The 25,793-nt window shown below is 41.3% G+C and overlaps 1 protein-coding gene across 1 annotated transcript in view; it reads right to left on the bottom strand.

Annotated features, from left to right (window-relative positions):
* Positions 1-6: 6 nt before the first annotated feature.
* ZCCHC14 (zinc finger, CCHC domain containing 14) overlaps positions 7-25,793 on the bottom strand; it is a gene marked incomplete at its 3' end in the record, with an annotated part of 46,341 nt that continues 20,554 nt past the window's right edge. The window contains exons 3-12 of the mRNA XM_008941821.1: positions 11,391-11,464; positions 8,622-8,693; positions 8,039-8,148; positions 5,999-6,093; positions 5,846-5,900; positions 4,128-4,401; positions 2,654-2,745; positions 1,723-1,850; positions 1,201-1,341; positions 7-740 (exon numbers count right to left, since the gene is read on the bottom strand). Coding sequence (XP_008940069.1) covers positions 7-740; positions 1,201-1,341; positions 1,723-1,850; positions 2,654-2,745; positions 4,128-4,401; positions 5,846-5,900; positions 5,999-6,093; positions 8,039-8,148; positions 8,622-8,693; positions 11,391-11,464 — 1,775 coding nt within the window. The remainder of the gene's footprint in view (positions 741-1,200; positions 1,342-1,722; positions 1,851-2,653; positions 2,746-4,127; positions 4,402-5,845; positions 5,901-5,998; positions 6,094-8,038; positions 8,149-8,621; positions 8,694-11,390; positions 11,465-25,793) is intronic.

Here is a 25,793-nt window from a genome sequence, read left to right as displayed (position 1 = left end):
GCTGACGGCGGAAAAGGCAACTTTGGTGTTGGCTGTGTACAGAGCGGTCCGGGGGTTGATTATTGCCGGGGACACCGTTATTTGCATATTGCTGGAGCAGGAAGTCTGGCCGGCGATGGCGGGGTCGGTGGGAAGAGACGAAGACACCAGGAGTTTGATGGGTGGACGAGCCACGTGGAAGACTGTGCTGGACGTGACGGTGGCAGCGGTGCTGGTCTCCACGATTAACCCCGGCTGCTGAGCTGTTTTTATCACCCTGTCCAGCGACGACGCGTGTATGACTTTGGTTCGAGGACCAAAGTTAATGGTAGACGTGGGGGAGCTGTTCTCAGTGGCCCCCGACAGCACTTGCAAGGGCTGGTGGGGAGAAGACGTGGACATGACATCCACCACCGCGTTTCCAAAGCTCTTTTCCATTTTTATGCTGCCCCTGGGTCCGGGAGAAACTTTGTTTCTTTCTTCCAAAGATAAAAGAGAATGCATAGAGGAGGAAAGCAGCTTCATGTCTGTGTTGCCACGGTCTGACTTATGCACGGAATTCAGCATCCGGATGGGGGTGATGTGAGTGGAGGCCCCTGACATCATTTGCATTGGCAGAGGGTGGTGGCCGGACGGATTGGAGCCCGCGTCGTTCTGCACCGGTAAGACCTGAGCCGTGGGCCTGGCAGAGCTCGAAGAGAAATGGTTCAGTAACATCACCGGCTTCTCCTTTTCCGAGCCCTCCAAGTGGATCTCTAAACCTAGGGACAGAACCACCTGTCAGTACGAACGCTTCGCCAGGCAAGGCTGGGCAACACAGGCACCCTCTTCCAGTCACAGAATGCCTCGGGTGGGAAAGGACCTTTAATGGGCAGCTACTCCAACCCCCCCGCAGGGAGCAGGGACATCCCCAACCAGAGCAGGTTGCTCAGAGCCCCATCAAGCCTGAGCTTGAACATCTCCAGGGATGGGGCCTCCACCACCTCTCCACGCAGCCTGTGCCAGTGTCTCACCACCCTCAGAGTAAAGAACTTCTTCCTAATGTCTGATCTAAATCTCCCCTGCTTGAGTTTAAAACCGTTGCCCCGTGTCCTATTGCTACATGCCCTCACAACCAGCCCTTCCCCAGCTCTCCTCTAGGCCCCTGCAGGTGCTGGCAGACTGCCAGAAGGTCTCCCCAGAGCCATCTCCCCTCCAGGCTCTCCAGTGTTTTCTGCTTACGTCTCTCGTTCTCCTCGGCGCTGTCCGAGCTCTCCTCCCTCGTCTGGATCCCCATGGGGCTGGAGGAGGAGCTGGAGTACTCGGAGGAGCTGCCCTCCCGGGGCAGAGGGTGGGCTGGCTGATCCACATCCACTCGCAGCTCTGCGGACACAGGGTGTGCAGGCAGTCAGGGCATGCAAACCCAAGTGGTAACGCCTCTGTGACAGGAGCTAATCACAGCTGGCTCCTGACACCACCTAACACACGGCCACGCTCAAGGTTTACAGAGATACACCTCAGCTGAGAGGCAGCAACCTGGAGGTGTAACAATCACTGACTTGTGCAGCACTGTGAAGAGGAAACTCAATTTTTATTGCACTCTGTATACACGGGAATCAGACTTTCTGACTGCACCCTATTAAGCCAACGACGTTTTGGAAGGTAAGAGATGAGTGCAAAGGCAGTGGAAGAACGAGCCCACTCTTGTGGGAGGACGTGTTCAGCCCTGGGAGCAGAGCAATATCCTCTGCCCCACTGCCTCACCTGCAGCGTGGTTGCCACGGATGCTCTGGATAGGCCCCACGTGTGTCGTCGGGGGAACCCTCGCCACGCCGCTGCTGGTAACTGAAGAAGGTGTTGTGGGGTTTAGGCACCGTTTCTCTGATTTTTCTCTGTAGGTGGTAGAGAAATGGGTGAGGAAACAGAAACTGGCTACAGCACAACAACAGATGAATCAGTTTCTGAATGAAACTGAAGCAGGCAAAGCCCACTGAAAAACCCACGTGGAAATCACATCCATCCTCATCGTAGCTTCTTGCCAGCAGTCACATTTGGTGTATTATCACCTCTTTACAACATTAATGCTCTTATTTGTACAAGGTAAAACATCACAAGGTAAAACAAGGGACAAAATGGTGGCTAAATTCCCATGTGATGTAAGTGCATCCAAAACCAAAGAGGAGCAAATGCAGTCCAAAGTTTTCATTTTCCAAACACACCCCAGAAAGACTGAGACTGATGAAAAATGCTGTCCAGGAGCTTTGATACATGGGCATGGATTTGGAGTTTTTTTCATTGCTTTTGAAGCAACTGCAATAGCTTCAGAAGAAACGTTTCCTTCTAAGTGGACATGTAAGAAATAGGTTAAGCTGTTGCATCAGTTTCCCCAGGAGGCTGCTAACATTGCACACAGCACTGGCCTTTTTAATCACCCTCACCATGTAAAGCTGTGATCTTCCTGAGACCAGGGTGACCTGCAGCAGCCCAGACTCTCAGCAGTTCACCCCCATACAAAGTCAGAAGCCCAGATCCTGTAGCCAAGCTCCAGCAGTCAGCACAGGCCTGAGTGTGTATCAGTACCCACACTTACAGGTGGGAATCCTGCTAAGTTTATGGTCTGGAAAGCAAAGACCACTGTAAAAATTCCATTAAATATCTTAGGACCTTAAAAACACAGTTCCCCACCCTGACTTACTTCTCCAACTCTAGCTGGGTCTTGAGCTTCTTCTTTGCTCCCATGGTGAGGGATTCAAACTTATTCAGATCTTCCTCAGTAAGACTCAGAAACTTGTAAAGAAAACAAGGCCTGCTTAGTTTCACAGCCTGAAATATTCTTATTTACATTTTCAGCAAAGATCAATTCTGAAAGGCAACTTTAAAGCCATTTTTTAACACATGTTAATTCAAAGAAACTTTCTACTCCTGTTTTAAATTATAGAATGAGCGTGGAATAAAAGTGTGGGGGACTGGCATTAAAGAAAGAACATCTGCAGATTAAATTGAATTAGGTCTGTGCTTATATTAACTATTCACAATAAAGATGAAGTTATTCATGTACATATTAAAATAGAAATTTGTGGTATAAATGAGTTTAAGGAATGTGCTTCTCCTAAAAAAAACCACTCTAGTTTTCTTTGTCATTTAACACAGAAATCAGTGTCATCTCAGCAGTTTAACTGGAAAATATACACCAAAATTATTTTTTTAAAAATCAAAATTAATAGCATATTAAATTTTAGAACACAAAAACATATTCTAAAATGTAGAACATGAAAATAAATCCCATATATTTATAATACAACATCATAAAAATTAAAGGCAGTAAAGTGTGCATAATAATATATGCTTTTGAAAACCCCACTAGAATATGTACAGGTTTGCTCCTTTATTAAAGAAAAAAACACTATGTATTTCCCCTCACATCAGGAGGAAAATGAAATCAGAAGACTCTGGTGACAGGTTACAATTAAATCCAACATCCTACAAGCAGCACAAAGCCATCCCAAGCTCGACCTGGCTCAACCTAAGCTCTCACTCCACTGGAGGGCGTGCCAGGCTCAAAGACAGTAAGAGGATGTGAATTTTAGAGAAGGAGCTGGGTAAATGCTGGAAAAGTATCATGTTTAGATAAAATCCAGCACGCACAGGTTATCACCCATGACTCTTACTATGCAAATACCTGAATGATTATTTTCCCCCAAGAATTTCTGCAAAGAACAAAAACTTCATGTTCACTGGTAGGTATATGCACACATTTGTGTCAGAAGTTTCTGTGAATCTATTTTTAAAAATAAAGATAATTCAAATTTGTTGATTTTTTAAAAGTTTCTGCTTCTCCATTGATTTTTCTCCCCAAATACTTGGTTATCTACTACACAGGGAGCCCAAGCAGAGCTCCTATGACAGCAGGCAAATTGGATCTTCAAAGCTTCAGTGAAGAATTCTGAAACAGGCAGCAGCTGTTGGACAGCCCAGACCTTGGACACAACACAGATTGAGAATAAAAATAACAGTTTCATCAAAATATCCTTGCCTCAAGAGAGTGCAAACCTTCACAGCATTTGCCAGCAACCTCTGTGACTCTCACTGCAGATGTTTGCAGCCTCTCTGCACTAGAGAACATCAGGATCATGCAAAAGCTGCTCCTGTTTTTTCACCTGCTGCCCTACCTTCTCCATCGTGAGCTGTTTGAAGACAGGGTAGTATTTGTGCAACCGCAGTTTCCTGAGCCAGTCTAAGATCCCGTTTTGCTCCTGTGTCTGAGGGGTCTGTGGGCTGGAAGACATGAGCATGGGTGAAGGAGAGGAGTCCAGCTGGGGGCGATAGGCCAGCGAGGAGCCAGCCCCTCCCGCGTGGGAGCAGTGGGGCAGTGCGACGGGGGCGGCCGCCGGGTGCTGGACGTGGTTCTGGGAAGACTGAATGCCAGCCACGCCACAGATGGGCCTGCAAAAGAGGAAGGTCATGCCATGTCAGCCAGGGAAGCTCTGCCACCCAGCGTTCTCCTAGGAAGGCTGTATGAATCTATCACTTCCAGGATTTCTGGTGAAACCTGCACTGTGTGATCCAAGATGCGGATTGGTACCTAACAGCACGTTAAAAGCAGGGCTGCTCATGGCAAAAATAAGCCTTATCTTGAGCTTGAGCAGAGGTTTCTGTCTGTAAACACAGGTAATATGTCCTGCTACGTTTCTGTGATTCAGAAAGGGTGTAGAGAGAATGGCTGTGGTTCAGCTTTGCATTATTGAAAAGAAGGAGGAGCCCAAATATAATCCTGTGGAAGTTTTTTTTAACCTGTGGAAGTGGCAAAACAAGCCACCATACTGGCTCCTTGGAGGGTTCTGGGTATGGCTGGAGAAAATCAAAGTCACCTCTCAAGAGAATGAACTCTGAGTTTCTTAAATTCTAACAAAAGGTAAAAGAATTTCTTTCTGTCTTTTCCCAAGGCTGACTTCTACCTCCCTTGGAAGTAGTTTCCTTCCTCTCTCTGAAAGGAAAAACCTGCTGTACAAGGAAACACCCAAACACACTGTAGAAAGGGAAAAAAAAAAACCCTTTCAGAGGTGCTCTGGTCTCCCTTTGCCCACAAAGACTTATAGGAGAGACGACCAAATCTGTGCCTACAATTCAATCATTATTCCTTTGAAGTATGGGATTGAGACTGTTATGATTTATGATCACAAAAAAATCATCCATCATGGCTCAGCATTGAAGTGTTGATGCCAATTAGTAGTTACAGCTGTAAAGACTTGGAGGAGCACTGCTCAGAATGGGTGTTCACAGGTTTTACTGCCAGCAGGAACACTGCAACTGTCTGATCTCATCCCCCATATAACGCTGGTCAAAAGGTTCTCTAAATTCTTCCCCAAATATACACATTTTTTAGGACAAGAGAGACTCTGCTGATTTCACAACTACCAATGACAAGGGATCCTGTCACAATGCTAGAAAGTTTGGTCCAATGGTAATTACATTTTATACCCTCTCTTTGTGATGATGAAGTTCAATTCTATCTTCCATTTCCAGCAATTATGTTATATGTTGACTTGCAAACTCTCTTGTACCTATGTTTTGTTCTCTTTGCAATCCACACACCCCAAAGCTTCTCTTCAAGCTGTTACCCATGTGGAGCTCTTGTGGTTATTATTCTAAGTCATTTCTTCAGGCATGTAAAGAATGAACAAATGACAACAGAAGGAATGGCAGCAGTACCTTACACCAGTATTCTCATCATGTGTCTGTTTTGGGCAGACCATGCACTAAGGCTAGAATGTCTTAAAATCTTCTACAGATGAGTATGAAAGTGTAGACACCAAAAAAATCCCCAAAGGGAGACAATAATTAATGGGGTTTTAAAACTAACCAGAACAAATATAAACAAAATATTCACCTTCCAGATGTTCCCAGCGTAGTTCCTACTTTATAGAGGGAGGGGTTGCCAGGATCTAAAAACAAGGAAGGGAAGTTACAAATGGCATTTATGAAATATGCATCAGCCAAAAAAAAAAAAAAAAATTCCTTTTAAAACTGTATTTAAACTTACTTGAACTCTGAAGTTGCTGTGAAGGAGATGAAGTGCTGAAGAACTTTCTAACGTGGTCATTTTTCACCACATGGGAAGGTAATGGAGCCAAATACCTGCACGTGCATCAAAAGCAAACAAATACCCCCAATTCTGTTAGATGTGATTTGCAGCTGCCTTTGCAATCATGGTCACAGACCATCCAGGAAACTTTGAAATGGAATGTGAAATATTGAAATGAAAACGTAGAAGGCCTTTCAAATTAATGACACCATCCAATTCTGATTAAAAGTATACTTGAAATGTATGGATACTCTTATATTTAATACTCCTTAAACATGTGACCATTACTAATAATGACATTAATGTGACCATTGTGGTGCTTTCACTCTGTTCAGTGTTTCAGTAAAGATGCTTAATTTAGGAACACCGAACACTTGTAAGGCAGAAAAATGTTCAAATATAAACTTGGAAATTTCCTTTCAAATTGAAGACCATAAAATATAGATGCAGACATTATTTAATTTTCTCCTCTTTGAGATAAACAGCAGATGCAGAGTCTGGCAGCACAGGGAAAAAGGCTGTAAAACTTATGTCACATTTTCCCTGGGATTGCTGTGCTTCTTTTGGGGGAAAAATTGACACTCTCCTAAAACTCTGCAATGTATAAAGTGTGTTATATCAACCTGACTAAACTTCTTGGTGTCATGCAACCTCAAGTGCCTTTTGCAGAATCTTCTGTAGGCTTGAAAACACATAGAAAATTGTTTAAAAAAAAGAGCATTTTGACCACATCTTGGTCATTTTTAAAGTCTTCAGGCAAGAACTAATTCAGCCATACACACACAAACGTGCTTTACACTGTGAGAAGTCACAGTTCACATCTGAATTCAAATCAACTCAATTCAAATTTGAATTTTTCAAATAGGTAGCACTGAGCAGCTTCTTCCTCTGCTCCAAAGACACCATCACTGCTGCATAAACATGGACTGCTGCTCTATTAACCTAGATTTGTAGAAGCTGTTGCTGGCTCCACAGCACAACACACATCGTCTCCTACCCTCCCTAATTCTCCTCAACAGGCTGTGATCCTCAAAGCACAGAAAGAGCCTGTTTGAAATGTTAAAACTGATTGCCAGGAAAAATAATCCAGGCAGGCACCTGCTGGCTCTGCCTATGGAAAACCAATATCCACCGTGGCTCTGCCAACAGTGGACACAAGTCTGCCCTGACTTTGGGAAAATAGGTGCTTAGCATGAGCTCTAACAAAAGTTAATTAGCATTTTTTTAAATGTCGTTTAATACTTTGCATAGATCCAGACAACTGTAGCTGAAAATAATTTGAATTCCCTCACATTTCCCTTCAAAAGTGTTCCAGTGTTTGGAAAGAGAGAACTGATGTAACCTGCCACAGATGTTGGGTTTTCAAATGCTTGTTTAGATTAGATAACCACCAGGTGATTTGTGATAAAATGTACTATTTAAAGCACTTTCTAAGGCTTCAGGAATTTTTTAGCTGTTAATGGCTGTTATATATACATACCTACCTATCTTCTTAAAATTAGAGTAAAATACACACCACAGCAATCTAAAACAACTGAGGCAATAAAAAACTCTGTGAAAGGATAGAGGGGGGAAAAAACATCCCCACAACCCATCCCTCAAATACAGAAGGATGATCTTTCAAGTAACTATTCTTTCCTGAGGTTTAAGGAGTTTTTGAAAGCAGTTCTGGCTATTTTTTCAGCCCAAACCAAACTTCTGCAATACCAAGGACCCTCTATTTGTTTTTTAACAAGGAATGAGGAAACTCCATTCTCCAGGGAGCTTAATAAAGAATATTATTACCATCTGTAATTCTGAAGAAAGAATTCTTGAAAAATTCTTCCGCACTGGAATTAGTAGAATATCAAGAAATAATGCGTAGGATCAGGCTCTAATTTCTTGAAAATAATTTAGGATATAAACATAATATTTCTGTTTCCTGGGTTTTTATTTCCATTTGGTGAAAAAAGCAAAGTATCAAGATAAAAACCCACCACAACAAGAAACCAAACATACCTAAGGTCCGATTCCAGGTCCATGTGGTTCCGCTCTAGGTAAAATGAATCTGGACCAGCTAGGCAAGGAATGAATTTCTCCAAGTTTTCTTCTGGATACAGCTGAGATAGCTAAAGGTAGAGGATATTACAAATCATAAAAAGAAGACTTGTTATTCATATGAGATTCAAGACACAGCAATTTATAAGTCAAATGCTTCATGAAATTCAATCTGAGTATTATCTGAGTACATTTTGAAAATTGTCATTGAACAAAATTACATCCAGGGACAAAATGATGCAACAAAACAGCCTCAAGTTGCACCAGGGGAGGTTTAGATTGAACCTGAGGAACAATTTCTTCCCTGGGAGTGTCGCCCAGGGCTGTGCCAGGCTGCCCAGGGCAGTGGTGGAGTCCCCACCCCTGAGAGGGTTTCTAAGCCATGGAGATGTGGTGTGAGGGACACGGGGCAGTGGGGACCTGGCAGTGACAGGTTAAGGATTGGACTTGATGATCTTAAAGGTCCCTTTCAAGCAGAAAAATTCTATTATTTTATGATAAAACATCTCTCCATTTTCAAAATATTTTTTTATATTGCCTTTACCTTTGAAATAAATTCAGTCACTTCCGTGGAAGATTTGGTTACCAACGTCACTGAAGAATCAGACCACAGGACCTTAGGAAGGAAGAAGTATTCAGTTTAGTAACTAACAGTCAGGGATTTAAGCTTGGTTCCAAAAGATCAGAAATAGGTATCAAATGTCCCCCACAGACTGCAAGAAAAATCTGTAACTTGTGACATCAATAAGGAAAAACTTTTCCTGTGCACAAGCCGCTCTTACTCAGCCCTCCCTCGCTGCCCAACTCTTGCTGTTATTATACTTAACAACTATTCTGAGTGCTTAAAAAAACACTTCATCATTTACACAGCCAGCACACACTGCAGACATCCAGTATTAAGGAACAGACTACTGAGTAATGGAAATTTTAATTTTTTTTTTTTATTATTGTTCAAGAAAACAGCTGGTTTGGAGAATCTGATGTACAACATGAACAACCCACCGCAGCACAACAGTGCCTATTTATAATTAATCCACTCCATATGCCACACAGAGCTGAAGATGGCAACAAATCACCCCACTGCCAAAAAAAAAAAAACCCTGGCAAACCCTTCAAAGCAAAAGCTGCAGTTCCTGCTCTAGCTACGCTCTCTGGACACCATCTTCTCCATGTCCTAGAAAAAGGAAATAGTTCAGTATCTCCTCTCGTACCCTCGCTGCGTTAAGTCATTACATTTTTTGATACAGAGGCATTGATTGGTTGGTAGGTGATGAGTTTAATTGAGCCAAAAGGGTTTCTTGGCATTTAAAACATCAGCCAGAGATTGGCCAACGCCAAGTCTCTTCAGACTTCACTTCCAGGTGTTTGGAAGCCGTGTGGATCTCCAGAGTTCTACAGGGGGAGAAGCTGGTTTGATGGGTTTAAGGAGCAGGAGGCCATCTTCTCACATGACACCAGTTTCAATGACAACTGAAAACATACACAAAGTTTTTCCAGCCATCAGAACGCTGCCAAAAAGACTGGTGAGAGGAGAGTATTTCAAAATACATTACATAATGGAGGAATTTCCTCTCTGCAGAGCTCTTACAAAAAAAGTAAAGGAGGGAAGAAAAAAAACAAACAAAAAACAAGAAAAGAAACTTAAGCAGTTTCTGGTTTTACAAAGCCTGGGAGAGGGTGTTGTTTGTTTTTTTAAACACTTTTTCTTTAGATTAATGAGAAATTTCAGAAAATACAAGAGAAATTTATCTTTCTTTCGAGTTGTGTCATAACTTGACATTGGCTACGACTTATTTTTTGCTCATTTGTGGCAACTTTCAATACTTATAAAACAAAATGTGAGCTGCAAACACAGGGAACAATAGCATTGTGAATCGACTCCAAAAAAAACTCAACTGCTCTATTACTTTCTATTCCCAAGCTACAAAACAAAAACATTTAACAGTTGGGTTTCTAGCCCAGCAAACAGAGATTTATTAGCTCAGCTAAGCACTGTTCTTTCAGTTACAAGCTGTCAAGTGTAATACTAGTAAAAGTAATTGCTGGTATTTATAGAAAAATTTATAATAGGAAAAGATGCTTCACAAGATGCTAATTTGTCACGGGAGTCCAGACAACTGCATACTTCATAAAGATTTTTAAAACCCCTTGAAAAAAAAATCCTTTCTAATATTAGTGACATTTAGAACCATCACGTGCCTTGGAAAATTCAGGACATCATCCACGAATCAAGTCATGCAGAGGTTAACACCATCTACACCACGAGAAGAGGCCCAACTGATGCTCTGCCTTGGGTGGCAGTTTTAAAGACTAACTTTTGTGGGGTTTTTTTGGTCAAAGTTGTAGATAATTGAAATTCTACTGTCCCGTTTTACTTTCAGGTTCTCCTTTTCTCACCAACTCTTTGGCTCCGTTGCCTCATTAAGCAAAGCAAAGACATTTTCTGGGCTTTGTGTTGTGAATTTTGGAATAGGTGGTTCCAGCTAGACGAGAGAAAAGCAGCTTGTCATTCTTTTCACCAGCACCCAGAATCTGGTCTCCTCTATTAACACAAGGGTTCACAGAATGAAGTCATCCCTCCACAGAAATTGTGAGCAATGCCCCAACCTCCAAAAGCTGTGTAAAAACTTAGGGGGAGGGGAGAGAAGCCACTTCTCCTAGCAGCTTGTGGCTAACCACTCTCATTCCAGAGAAACTATTCTCACTTCCAGTTTGAATTAGTCTGGCTTCAATTTGCAGATGACAGTTCCTGTTCTGCCTTCCCCTCCTAGATGAACACCCCCTTTCCTGCAAAATATTTTCTTCCCTTTGAAAATGCTTTTATAGGATATTAACATTCATTTGTCAGTCAAGTTCTTTACGTTTCTCACTACATGGCCTCTTCCTCAAGCCTTGAATAATTTCCATTTATTTCCATCTGTTTTCTGTACTCTTCAGCAGCCCTTTTAAAACCAAAACACCCGAACTCTAAGCCACAGTCTCACTGCCCTCAAGGCTGAGCACCAAGACAAATGCATGGCGTGGTGTTTTCCCCTAAATATATACTTTGCCATAACTTGTTGAATTAGAGTGAATGGGATTTTTGGCCTGTGTCCTGCTTATCTCTGTATCATCCACAAAACGTTCATCAACAGCCATTTATGACTGCTTCCAAATTACTGATTAAAAAAATGAATGCCATCTATCCCAAAGGAGCTCCACTTGACCAATTTCTGGGATCTAACAATGAAGTTTGAGAATTTCTTTTACTCCTCCTGAAGTATTATCCTGTCTTCTATCATAGTCTTTAAAAATAAAAATCACCAAAACTTACCTCAAAGGAATATTCAACATTTCTTTCATTCTTCTTGTGTGCCAGTCCCTTTAACTCCACTTTTTCAACACTCACTGTGAAAAAGCACAGAGAGGAGGAGAATGAGGAGGATGTTCTCACAGATGCAGAAGTGATGGCTCTTTGGAAGTGCCAGGACTTGCTTTGAGAGCACCCAGTGACCTGCAGCAGTGCCTGAGGTGTGCAGCTTGGGCTCACCTCCCTTGGCAGACAGGGAGGATGATACCAGTGCTCCAGGATGCTTCCCATTCCAACCAGTACCCAAGCAATACACCACATGCAAAGTTCTTTATTTCCTCCTGGCCTTATCACGCCGCTCATCGGTGTAATAACAGAGCACTACACAAACACACCCGGGCTTATCTTAATAGCATCAAGTGGCAAATACATCATCCCTTCGAGGGAAAACTGGCACAGAGAGACATGAAGAGAGGCAAAAGCCTCCATGTTTTCAGGGGCTGATTTTGCAAGGCCTTCAGGGTGTTTTTATTGCTGTGTTGACATCACGCCGCCTCCTTGACTGCAGTTGCATGGAAAATTTCTGCCTAAATTACTGCAAGTGGAGTAAGTTCTAAGTAAAAACAGGATCTTACTGTGGAAAGGGTTGAGTAACAACACAGGTCACTGCTTCCACCTCTGTAGACAATATGTAGCCTTTAAAGACATGATCTTATGCATCAGATATTGGCCATGCTAAATTCTTGGAGACTCTCTTTTCCCAGTGCACACAGATGAGAAATTCCACCGTGCTAAACTTTATGAAGATTATTTTACTGACTACCTCTTTATCTTGCAAATTTCTCCTGCCTCTTGACTGCACACGTGGGGATAAACACAGAATTATTCTTATGAAAAGCCAATTTACATTAGCTTCAAAACTCAAAAGCAATTATACTAAAACAAAGTCACTAGAATCTTACCTCCAAGCAGCAGGTGCCTGAAGGGATGTGTGCTGGGTACATTGTCTTTTCACTCAGTGGTTCTAACAGCAAAACACAGAGCCCTACCCTTTTTTTTTTTTCTGGGCAATCACCATTTGTGAGATGTTTACCTGTTTTCAAGACTATTTATATGCTGTATTACCTCTAAGACTCAAATCTCTGTTTTTCCTCATAACATAACTGCAAAATAAAGCAGCTGTGGTGCAAATGTCACAGCAACAATATTAAAAACAGGCAGCCTGTTCCATCAGCCTCACATCTCCCCATTCCCCACGGTGAGTCTTCAGCCAAAGCCACCCTAGTGCCTCTCTGGAGCTTGGTTTTCCTCTATCTTACACCAGTCATGACCTAAAGTTTTTATTATAGCCATTGAAAATCTCTGTCGCTCCCTGTCCATTTAAACATCTTACAACCTGGGTCTTGGGCTGTTTTAAAGATTTCCTCTTTGAGTCTTATTTGTTTGCATTGAAGTTTTTAGAACTGGCAAGTTTTAATTAGATCTACAGATGTTCATGCCTGTCTTTAAAAGACAGAATTATCTTTCCTTTTAAGATCAGCCCAACTGTTCCTCCTCCATGCAATTCCCAATCACAGCAACAAATCCCTGAGCTTATGAATAATGTCAGTTCATTGCTTACTACTTTCTCCTACATATTATGCATTTTTTGTAGAGACCCACTCCTCCTAAAATTTTCAGTGGCTTCCTCTCACACTTCTGAAATGATTTTACAGCACTACCACGTTGTTACACTGCATGCTGAGCACCAGGGGAATAAATCTGCAGTGCCAGATACTGGTGAGCTCTCTAGACAGCATGTAGTGGCATGAAGATTTAAACATGCACATGGTTCAGAGGTTTTCTTGCCATTTTAAGAAAAATCTACTTGGGTACACTTATTTCAAGAGAAATCAGGGCACCCTTAATTGTGATCATGGTTAAAATATACTGAATATTGATGGGAATTATATGTACTGAAGAATTACAATTACAAAGAACTTGTAAAGTGGATATTGAGAGGGGGTAGCACTATGCTGTTGGTGAAACAGCTGAATGGTGAGCAAATAACTTGTAGAAAGTCTACTGACAACTGCTGCAACATCTGGTTCTGGAGTAGGACAAAGAAAGCCAGAAAGCCCTGGCAGTTGTTGCTTCAATTTTGTCGTTTAGGGCAAAGCCAGTGTCACTCTACTGAAACTGTTCTTAGCAGTGGCATTTCTACAGTATTCAAATACCACCTCTTCTATCTACCCACTATTATTCTGCAGTAATTCCAGCAAAACAGGCTGACCTACCAATACAAACTAAAGCTATTTCTGTTTCACTATGTGGGTTAATAACAAACTTTAAATCGCCTGATGGGTTTTGTTGTGCTGATACTTCCCTGACCTTTCTGGTCTGAGCTTATCCACTTAATGTCATCTGCTGCAGTGAATTTATCTTCTGGAAAATTATTGCAATTAGCAAAGGGAACAGTTAGGTAGATAGTTCTGTGCTGATTGCAGTGATCCTAAACTGAATCTTGTAAGATTAGGGCTGTTCTAGAGCATGAAATAGGGGCAATTGACTGGATAATGTCATTTAAAGTGCCCCAGTAATTTTCTCCCAACTAGCTAATAGTGTGAAAAATATCATCCATCCCAAAAATCCCAGTGTTCTTAATTGGCTAATGTTGATTTGTATGATTTTAGAGTATTAAAATAACCTTCCTAAACCTAACACAGAGCTTTACTTCATTCAGAGCAATCAATCATACAAATCTCAGGGAGAATAAGGTGCCAACTACCAAGCAGGAGTGGATATTAAATTTGCCATTTAACAAATTATAAGGTTTAAAAAAGATGACTTTTTTTTTTTAACACATTGTGGTTCCTCTCAAAAGCATGGGAAATTGCTCAAAAGGCTGCCTCTACACCCAATATCACTAGAAATGATTCCACAGCCAGAAAAACCTCTGTCTGCTCCTCTCTCCAGCACCTCCCTGTAAAATAACCCAAGAAAAGTGCTTGTGAGAAGGCATCCATCCCTCCCTCACCCCTGCACTGGCAAAGGGGCACAGGAGACTTCTCATCATGGAGATTTATCCAGAATTTATCTGGGCAATTAAGGCAGTTAAGTGAAACAGTGGGATGAGATCACAAATGAGACAGGAAAGGGGTAGAGAAATACAGAAGAGGTTTGTGGAGCTTCAGTCTTGTAGGAGAGGCTCCATGGAGGCTGTGGCATCATTCGAGACCTGGGATGTAGCCCCACAACCCTAAGCATGCACTAGGAATTAGGTTTTTCAATAGCTGAACCCTTGGTCTTCTGCTGAACTCTCCTTTGACAGGCCAGCAGACAGCACAAAAACACCTTCCTTCACTCACAGAGATTTTCGATAACCCCATTTCCTAAGGTTGGTTTGATTTGTTTTTTTAAATTATTTACTGCTCTCTTTTAATCACAAGAAAGAAGCATTTTTCAAGTCGTTTTTAATTGTACATTGAATTGTATCAATTATGAAAGGTTGCATTTGAAATACTACAGCACAGAGGCAGAAATCACACCCATGAGAGGAACTAAGTCACCTTTTCTCCTCTTCAGATAGTGTTTGGGGTGGGTTGGTTGGTTTTTCATCCCAGTGTTCCAAAACAACCAGATAAAACAGATCCAGTAAGTTTGAAGACGTTTTATTTAGTTCTGTTTTTCTAGCCTGGGATTTTTATGCATGTAGCTGACATTGGTGCATTTGTCAGCTGATGGGTTGAGTGTTCCTGTGAAGGCACAGGCAGCTCCCTCCCTCTCCTCTCGAGCAGGTATTAAACCCTCTGGCTTTCTTGATACCAGCTCCTCCCTCTGAAGCAGCAGGATCTTAGACCTCCTCCTCCCAAGATGTCAATACCTACATAAAGTGCAAGCTGGATTCAAATGCTTTAGGATGAGCCACTCCTGGCAGATCAAGGGAAAACACAGTGGATGTGTGCAAGGGCAGAAAAACATCATTTCTGGAAGCCACTTTTGGAGGTAATTTTTTTTTTTCCCCTATAATTCCCTTTTTTTTTCTACTTCTGGATCAAACCACTATTAACCAGTAAAAGGACTAGATAAATGAATGTCTCAATCTACACTGAGAATTTGTGTTCCTCCTGAAAGAGTAAAAATAATCCAAAGATAATCACCAGTGTTGATTGAAGGCTAGTCCTTTTTCATAACACCCAGTGTTTCAGCCCTAACACCACCATTAAATAAATCACCCATTCCATCTATCACCAGTTTTACTGTACCTATCAGTATAATCTGTACCAGTATGTTTTCCTTTTAATTCAATGAATAGCATTACACAGCATTTTTTTTAACAGTTTTCTCTACCAAAAGAAAACATACCTAAGAATCTAGAGGGTTTTTTTGTGCCACATTAGATGAAAACTACAGATAAGACTGCAAGTCAGGAGCACATGAGAGCTGAGCAATTGGGTTGAAGTGAATGACATTGAAACTATGAGGAACAATTTACCACATAGTCTGAAAGAGTAATTTCTACTCCACACTAGTCATCTTCCTTTTTATTGAATTACTACATTTAGGTCCAAGTTTGTGTGGCCTGTAGCATGGAAATACTTTTCTTCAGTAATCAGGTGGTAAAATCTGAGTGTCAGGAGACAGGGTTGAACCCGTGCAGCTCCTGAGATGTGATGCTTGACAAAAGGCAGAAGTGTTACAATTTATTTTTAAATAGGAAAAAAAATATCCTTTAGTTTGTGTTATACAGAAGGCCAAGCCCATAATCATAATTAATAAGTCTTTAAATCCAGAAGCATTGATTTTCATTGATGGAGTTAGGCCTTCATGGAAACAAGCATTTAAACACAACTACAGCAACTGGATCTTTGCTGCAAAGGTTTGCCCAACAGAAGGGAACTAATAAAATACTTCCCACATCCTTGTTTACATAGAAGTAGTAACCAAAAATGCAGCATCAAGACTTTCACAAGCCATCTCCTTTTGAATTTCTATAAGAAACACTTCAAAAGCAGCATTGCTCAATTACTGTTGTCCATTAGTCAGAAGAAGGCAATCCCAAGAGACTGCACAAAAACTGGAAACAAAAACTCAGTCTCCCCACTCAATCCTCAAACCCACCAGTATTTATATTCCCATACATACAGGCAAAAAAAGAGAGAAAACAGAACAGCTTATTTGCTAGTTTCAAGGCATATTTATGGCAACAAAGCATATGAAATGACAAAGTTGTTGATTTTTTTTTAAAACAAAGAAGTCAACTGATCAATCGAATTGAAACTGAGAATCTGCTTGTAAGTAGCAGCTTAAGAGTTGGTTTGTTTTTTGGGTTCTTTTTTGCCTGTTTTTCAGAAAGCTTCCTGCTTTCTGATCTTTTTAAGGCTTTTTAGCTAAGCTACAACAGAGAATGAAAAGCAAGGTATGTTATTCTTAAGAGTGAACACATTGATCCTCTTCTGCCACAAACACAAGACAAAGTTCTCTCACCAACAACATTTATTTTATTTCCTTGGCCTCCCACTTCTCAAAACTTAAATTATTCATCAACGGGAATACTGGAAGCCTGAAGAAAACGTTCAGAATCAAATATTAGGTTTTCAAAGCACGTACAGAACTAGTTGGCTGGAGTCTGTGAGAGAAATTGGAAATGAGATCCAAATAAGTCAGGTACTGACCAGCATCTTTCAGGTTGCTGAGAACTTGGTGTTCATGTTATACCCCTGGACCTCAAACGAGGTCAGCCACATGCTCATTTACCAAAACAAAGCAGAGAACTACAATATTAGCTTCTAATAGTTCTGTCATTAAAGCCATGAAAGAACTGGCACCGTCAATCTGTCCCTGAGGTTTCTTCAGAGGAAGATTTCACTGCACAAGTGTCCCTGAAGCCTCACTTTGAACTTTCAAACTTGGACCTCACAGGTTCTGAATCACTAAATACTAAGAGAATGACACTGACACCATTCAGCTTGAATTCTGCCCTCTTCAACACCCAAAAGCCACACCTTGGACTGTTTCCTGACACACTAATTCACACACAAACTAGTCCTTTGAAGAGATACCTAACTGACATCAAAATATTGACAGGCCACAGTCCAAATAATAGAGTAATGACATGCTCTCTGGTATATAATGTTCCTACTTCAAGAAACTGCTTCTGAGGAGGGAAAGAACATAAAAAGACAGGACATAATATAGTCTTAAAATGCAAGTGTATCAATCAGAAAGTATCAGAGGTGAATTTAACTGAAGTGACAAATGTGTACCACTCAGCTATGAGCTTGTCTAACTACAGCTATACTACAGGGGGAAAAATGCTTCCACCTGAGAACATCAAGAAGTGTGTTTAGAATTTTTCCTTTAAAGTGAGGAAAAACAGATAAGGAAATAAATGTTTCTTCTTCAAAATGATCCTATTTTACTACTCAAATATAGGAAAGGATGAAGCAATTCTTGCTACACTTCACTACACCAAGTTGTCACGTATGAATGACCTTTCACTATGATATCAGTACTGAAATGACATCTCATTCTCAGAACTCTCCAGACACAGCAGGGGAATTATTAAGATATTAACCCATTTTCACATAATACAGTGGTTATAGATTGAGAAAACATGCGAAGAGGCATAATTGGGACACTAAGTGATCCCAAAAGCTTCATGCAATTATAAAGCTGCTGCTTGCTTTGAAATATTTGAACTGAACCCTAAGTTACCCAGCATTTAGCTCCCCCATCTAAAAGGCAGAAAAATTGTGGCTGATTGGAAGGTGTAAGTAAGATCTTTGCTTATTCTTCTCATGTCAAGCATCTTTAAAATACTCCATGAACCCTGACCCATCCACATCACCTCAAAGACTCTGTTCCAGGGAGAAGATGATTACATTTACAGCACCTTTGAAACTTAGCAATGACCAGGGCAGTACAAAAATCCTTGAAACACTCTTGAAAAGAAGTCATGTATTCACCTGAGACTCCAAATGGAGCAGTCACTTTCTGATTACCAAATTCTTTAAGCCACGTATCCTGCAGGAATTAATTCTGCCTGGCTAACAAATTCATGAGACAAGACTAATTACCATCACAGTTTTTATTTAGAAAAAGAAGGGAAAAAATCAGTAGATGACAAAAAGGAGCCTCTTCTTCTTGCCCATTCCTGCAGCTGAAGCTGATGAAGACTTTCATAGGACAAGACCCAAGAACTACTGGCTAGCAGTTATTGAGCACATCACACCCTTTGCTGCTCCCTGTATTTCCACTTTTTGGCTTTTACTTCTCTTAAGAGTTTGCAGTTCCTTAAGAGCCAAAGCTAAGTTGATCTTCTCCTCATAAGACAAATGGTTTTGTGGATAAAGAGGGAGAAAAAAGAACTGAAGTTTGAGGTATGCTGGATTTGTTAGGAGGCAGTTCAGCCTCATCAGAAGGTCCACCATCTGGTTTTCTCCTGGTATCTCTTAAGACTAAAAGTAGAGGAGCAGAGAGCAGCTTTTCCATGGTGTCTGCTTAAAAAGGAAGCTACAGCTAGGCAAAAAATTGTAACCAAACAACAGTTTTTACCACTTAGGAAGAAAAAGCCTTCTGGCTGGCTGTTGCCTCCACGAAAACACACAGGAAATTAAAGCTTCACAGACACAATGAAAGTTCTCTGTGAGCAGCAACATTAGCAGGAAAAAAAAAAAAGCTCTTAAGAACTGTCATTTTTCTTTATAAGAAATAAAGACTTCTTCCCATTTAGGGAATATTTAAGACCAGGAACAGCACATACTTAGAACGTGAGTTTAAGTGATAAATTAATCCTACTTTAATTTAAAAGCACGACTGAAGCATTTCAGAGGAAATAATTACACAGCTTTTTTTTTTAAAAGAATCAAGGACCTTAGCTTACTTCTGGCAGCATAGAGGAAGCAATAATACACTGGGATTGTATCACTCACCCCCAGTCAAGCTAGCAGTTTGCATGTTCCTGCCATTTCCTCAGACTGATTTAACTGGCCAACTAAGTGACCTGCTTACGTTTCTCCAAAAAGGGCAGATATCAAAAAAATATCTGCATATCTTAGCTTTTAAAATTGTAATTGAATTCATACATTGTTTTGAGTAACACTGAAGGATACTGTCAGCACTTCAGCCAACCACAAAAGCCAATCAACCTAAAGAACAGTTTCGCAACTTCACTGGATCCAAAGGCTTAAATAAAACAAAAAGCTGCTGGCACTGAAGCCTGGAGAAGGCTCCCATCTGGACAGGAAAACGTAAAACCCAAAAGAATCAGTCAGCTGCTTTCAAAAAAAAAAACCACCCAGACACAGCTTCAAACACTAACTTGAAGGTTTTTTTCTTACCCAACACTTGAGGCCAAGAGTACTAACTTCTGCATTACTGCTGCTGAACTGCCTGCTATTGCCACTGAATAGACAACTGCCTTACAAGTAGCTTTTTTTCTTTTCTAAAGCCAGAAAGGCTTTTACAGAATAAATTATCCAGAAAGGGCTGCTGTATTGGATATATTAGTGTAACAGCTCTGCTGTCTTCCTAAATCTGAGCGCCAACACATGTCACTAAACAGGTGTTGTGCCCTGAAACATATACATACCATGGACATGCTGCTGAAATATAGATAATAATACTTTGGGCAGAAAGAGAGCTATGATACAGAGCCAAGAAAGGCTGCAAGAGTTTGACATTGCTTAGGGACAAAGCAGCAACAGTAAAACACATTCCTTAATTCCAGTACCTCTCATCAAGAGATGTATCTCCTTAGGATGTCAGGCAGAACACAGCCAAAAAGGAATCCTCAACTATGGCTTCTAATACCATAGAAATCCTTTGGCATTTTCAAGTATGACTTTAGGCAAACACTTGCAACAGTGAAGACTTAAAGGTATCCTACAACCAACCCAGTCACCACTCGCAGTGTTTGAGATGAAGGAAGTGCTCAGATTTTGCTGCTTGGGGGCTGAGGGACTGCTTGTTTTTTTTAAAAGGACTCCAGAATTTAATTTGTAAAATATATTTACTGCTTAATTCCCCAAGCTGCCCAATTCTACATGTAACTGCAGCTAATTAAGTATTTTCATACGACTGCAGAAAGCACGTGTAAGCCATGAGTGCAGCTGTGCCCTTCATCTGCTCAGAAATCCAGCCCAGTGACTCATCTTCCTTCTCCTTGGAACCAGAGGAGACTTCTCTCTGAGGAACACAGCTCAGTTTGAGAAGGACTCCTGCAAAAGTGACCACAAGCCCAGACTGCTTGGAGGCAGCTTCAGTAACCACTAACATACATTCTTGTCTAGGCAATTAAAACAAGCAGGCTGCCCCTATCTAATTACTCAGCCCATGGTAGTAAAACTATCTCTGCAATCAAGAGAGATGTTCAACTTTGTAAATAAATACTTTCACTCACTGGGCCAGTAACATGTAGTTGTATATTTAGTCTAGTTGTATCTGATCAAGTGATTATTTTAATGTTCTTAGATCACTTTTAAACAAAATACTGGCTTTGTTTTGTAATTTTAAGAGAAGTTCAGCTCATCCTAGAGCAGTCTTATGCTTCCTTAGAAAGGATTTTCTCTGGCACACACTTCAGACCCCCAAAAGCCCCAGGTCTGCTAGATGATTAGTTCAAATCTGAATGCTATAATCACATTAAAAAAAAAAAAAAATTAAAATGCAAAGTCAGTTTTCCATTGAAAACACTCCTGGTAGCAAAGGCCCTTTCCCTAATCACAGGGTTTTGTGCCCAAGTGTACCAAACCCCAGAAGAGCCAAGCTTCACTAAATGTTGACCACCACCAGAGGAAACAAGCCCAGTTCAAGCGAAGCCTTGGAAGCTCCTACATCTGCATGGAAGAGTCATTGAGCTTAGAGAACACAAACCTCACCAATGCACCCTGAAAAGAAACCAGATGGGGAAAACGTGACACATTCAGGTAGTCACCACGGCTGGGAATCTGAGCTGGCATTTGCTTTGAAGTTTTGAGCAATGTCCTAAATACAGACAGACAAACTGAGTCTCACACCAACACAGCAGACCCACCAGTGAAATAATGCGAGATGCTGCCCTGGTGTGTGGTTTGAGCAACAAAGCACCAGTTTTGGAGGGATGAGGAAAATGGGAACTGAGCCAAGGTTGCCTACTACCTATTAGCTTTCCTTCATCACACAAGAACTTATTCATTTAGGTCTCCTAGGTCCCACCTAGACAATTATAAACCACTGTTACTATTTATTAAAAACATCCGGTGCCCACTGCACAAAAACAACCACAGCTTTAACAATCAAAACTGCATCTGGTGAGGATTTGCCCAGCAACACTTGAAGCTTAAAAGTCACCCAGTCAGGACCCGAACGTGTCAGGTATATGGTATGGGGTTTTCCCCTCCTACAGCACAGCCCAATACAGATTGCAGGCTGCAGCACGTAACCATATATCGGCATGGACGGACCCCTGTCAGCAGGACGACAGGGCAGCAGCTGCTCAGCCAGCATGCCCTGGCTTGAAGGGCAACCTGGTGATAAAACACCAGCCCGCTGAGATCAGATGGCTGCCTGCTCCAACCTTGGCCCAAGGATTTCCTCAGCTACCTAAAGGAGTTCAGAGTTTCCAACTCCGAAGCGAAAATACGTCAGAAATGTGCCTTTCAGGCTCAAGGCACATCGATGCACACAGCTAGGCTTACTTGAAAAACAGCCCCTCCAGACCAGCATAGTTTAATGCTCATGGAAAGAAGCACGTGCTGTTTTCTGCATTTCTGAGAACAGTATCAGCATCTTGAAACTCATGACTAAGGCTGCAATAACAAGCGAGCATGAGCAGTGAGGACAAAGTGATTTTATAGCAGCTTCAATATATTTTATAAAGAATTACAGCATGAAAAACTTGTTAACAGTGAAAAAATATTCTGTTAGCATGCTACATAAAACCACCCGACTCAGGGACTAATCTAGAATAGGCAAAACCTTGAGTACATACAGTCTTGCCAAGAGCCACAAATGCATTCAAGTGCTTACTTCAGTGAGAAACAAATATCCCTCTGCACAACCACTTCTCTGAGGTTCTCCTTTTGTTGGCAATTATGTCCTCATACATTTTCAAGACTCTGGTCTCAGGCTTTAATATTCTTGTTCCCTTTTATACTTCTGTATAAATCATTGTTCCTTCATTCTGGATCCCAGACAAGATTTGACCAGTAATTCAAAGAGACAGAAAAAAAAGTTCTAGTGCAGCATTTAAGCTTTTTTTTTTGAGATACTGCACAACTATTAGACAACTGTTTCTGTAACACATCTATGAAACAAAAACAAGAGGGATAAGAAGACCAAAGTAGATTTTATTAGTATTTGCCAAGGCAGTGAGAATGCCCAGGAACTGAAATAAAAAGAACAGAAACAAAATGAAACTCCATCCATTGAAAGCCTCAAAGTCTTCACGCTTGCAATCTCCACACTTGCCACTGGACTCTTCAGCATGCAGAACGAAACAAAACAGTTCTAAGAGAACTAGAGTTTAAAGCTCTAGTTCCCCACCACCTTTTGTGATTAGTAGGGTATCTAGCAAACCCCTGAACCATTCAACAACAGGGACAGGAAGGAACACTAACCTTGAGCTCCCCAAGTCCCCAACAGCTATTTCATACCTACTGTTTTTTGCAGATAAAGTTCACTTTATTACACCCTTCCACAGGTCTGTTTACAAGCAAACAAAGTCTGAATGCTTTGGAAATCAGGTCCAACTGTGCCTCTGCTTGAATGACACACATTGAATAATTCATCCAGGGAAGTGGAAAGCACAATGGAGATGACAATCTACCACACCGTTGTGTTTTAGGCCGTTTCCCTTCAGCTGTGTGTATTAATGATGTAATTTTAGCAGGGCTACCCCTTTGAGTTCCTGTTAAAAATAGCAGCTGCACCACACGCTGATGAAATGCATCCACTCCAGGCAGGGAGACAAGGCAGCGACTCCACTGCTGCTTTCTTTTCCAGGGAGATGAAAGAACAAGTCAAAAAAAAAAAGAAATGAAATGTTAACCTTTTAGCTCCGCATTTGTGCGTGCCGGAGAAATAAAATTTACTTTAATCAAACCCATTGTTTTGCATAATTACAGCCTATGACTTCACAGCATACAAGAGAAAATGAATTGAGAAAGGAAATCTGACAAAGCACCTCAACAGTGCCAGAGCTGCCTACTTGTCATCTCCTCTGCTTGTGCAGCACTCAGCAACAGATACACCCCATGGATGACAGCCACCATGTCTCTGTTGCAGGATGCACCAGCATCCAATGCTTTGGGAAAGTACCAGACCCCTGCTCCATGCAGGTTTGGGGTAGTACGAGCCCTCAAACCTCTCCCAGCTTCCACTATCTGCAGTCCCCAAAGGAGATTTTATTCTCCATTTACCTCTTTGCACCAACCCACAAGCAACTGTAGCTGCTCTCATGGAGCTGTCAAACCTCTTAATCCAGGTCTCAGCATCTGGCTCTGCTCTGGCATTTTTCAACAGATGCAGTTTGCAAAAACGACGTTGAGCCTGCATTAAACAGAAGAATCCAACTTTCTTTAAACAAGCCCAGAGAAATGGAATTAGTACACAGAATTTCACTGCTTTGATTGTTCTCAGCTTCATTCTTTTTTAGTTTTGATTCTCTTTGTAATGAACCTCTTGTTAACAGCACCATTTTCTTGTTTGGTTGTTAGCAAAAGGAGATACAAGCTAGTGAAGGTACATTTAAGAAATAGTATCTAACTATTGAAGTAAAACAAAGGGTGAGGAACTTGCTTCCATCTACAAAAAGTGCCCAAAGAGCCTTTCTGACCATCAATTAGGAAAAATCCCAAATAGTTTGATATCAACCTGAGTTTTTTTTCCTCAGAGCTATACAAACATCAAGCAAGCCTCAATGTGAAGCAAGAACTACCCCAGGCTGATGGTTACGTAAACAAGACTCTACAGTAAATCACAAGCAAAGCTGTATCTAGAACACAAGAATTTGTAGCTCTTTGTACAGTGATCCTCAAAGGACACAAGGCACCAATTCTTTCCAAGTTTGAATCTGCAGTCTAAAATAAAAAAGACTAGAATACTAAAATCACACACTGTCCTTCTGACCTGTGAATCAAGGCTGGTAGTCCAAGTGCAGGAGAAGACTATTTAAAAAATACAACCAGTTTCCTCCCCTCTAACAGCACGTCCTGCAGTTACTCATGAGTTACCCTTTGCAAAAGGTCTCTCTCACCAGTCTCAGTATTATTGCATTTGTTGTTTCTTCTTTGCAACCCATCTGTTCCCTTGTGCCGGATACTGAATGTGAGAAATCATCACCACTGCCATGGAAATCAAAGTGTTGTTGTTTACTAAATAAGGTCACTTCCAGATTAGAAAGGGAAGCAGAGTAAAAGAAGTATTTGCTGTAGTAGTAGGGGAAGCGAAGAGAATTGCTGGCAAAGTAAACAGCTTTTTTTGTGACATGTTCTCATCCTTCCTCTCCACCCACCTCATTTTCAAAGCAGACCAGTGTGTCATGCCAGTGCTCAGCACCACAGATCTTGCATCTCCTCCTGCAACTTACTGCCCTACTTGAAACTAGAATTGGTTGTTTCCACTTCCCACTATCACCAATTTCTCTACTGTGGTATCTTTCCCCTGCTGTAGTCTGGTTCTGTCAGAAATTGCCAGCCCCCCACATCTGCAGAGAAAAGCCTCACTGTAAGAATCCTAATCCTGGCATCAGGAGCCAGGCAAGAAACCTAAGATTTACTTTAAGTCCTTATGAATTTTCAGATCTGGACTCAAAAATCTGTGAGGGACAGCAACATTTCTAGCTTGTACATGCAGCTACCTTTAAGAACTCCAGCAACCTATTGATAAAATTATTGTAATTTAAACCTATTACCCACGGGAGGTACCTTTTGGAGAAAGGAATTAATCTAAATGTAAAAGGTATATGAAAATGAAAAATGTGCTTTGGAAAATGGGGGATTTAACAATAATCTGATAAAGGCAGAGAAAAATCTACCAGCTACTCAGCTATAAAAGCTTCTTAAGAACACTATATACAAGAAAATTGCCATTTAGTCATTAGCACACTTCTGACAGCAGGTTAAAAAACAGGCAAAACCATGATGGTTTTCTAGGAATAATGTGAATCCCTCCTATTTTATTCTTTAAAGTATTTTTTTTGGTCTGATTTAGTTCAGGGGCAACATAAGCCTGCATAGAAGCAAGCCATTGATTTTAAATTCTTGCATCCCCCTGTTTCACATGGCAGTGAAACGGGTTATTTCCAAATAGACATTTCCAGATGTTAAAGGGTGTTAAGTTCCAAGGAGATGCAATGAACAGCTGAGCATTTCTGGACATTTGACACAGCCCCCACTCAATCTTCAAGCAGCAGAGACACAAACATCCAGCCCTGGTGAGCTATGTGCCATCAGGCTGCAGCAGGAA

Source organism: Merops nubicus, unplaced genomic scaffold, assembly GCF_000691845.1.
Source record: "Merops nubicus isolate BGI_N331 unplaced genomic scaffold, ASM69184v1 scaffold19836, whole genome shotgun sequence".
In the NCBI taxonomy this organism is placed as follows: Eukaryota; Metazoa; Chordata; class Aves; order Coraciiformes; family Meropidae; genus Merops; species Merops nubicus.
The sequence above is the reverse complement of the archived record's forward strand: the minus strand, read 5'-3'. Positions and strand labels throughout refer to the sequence as shown.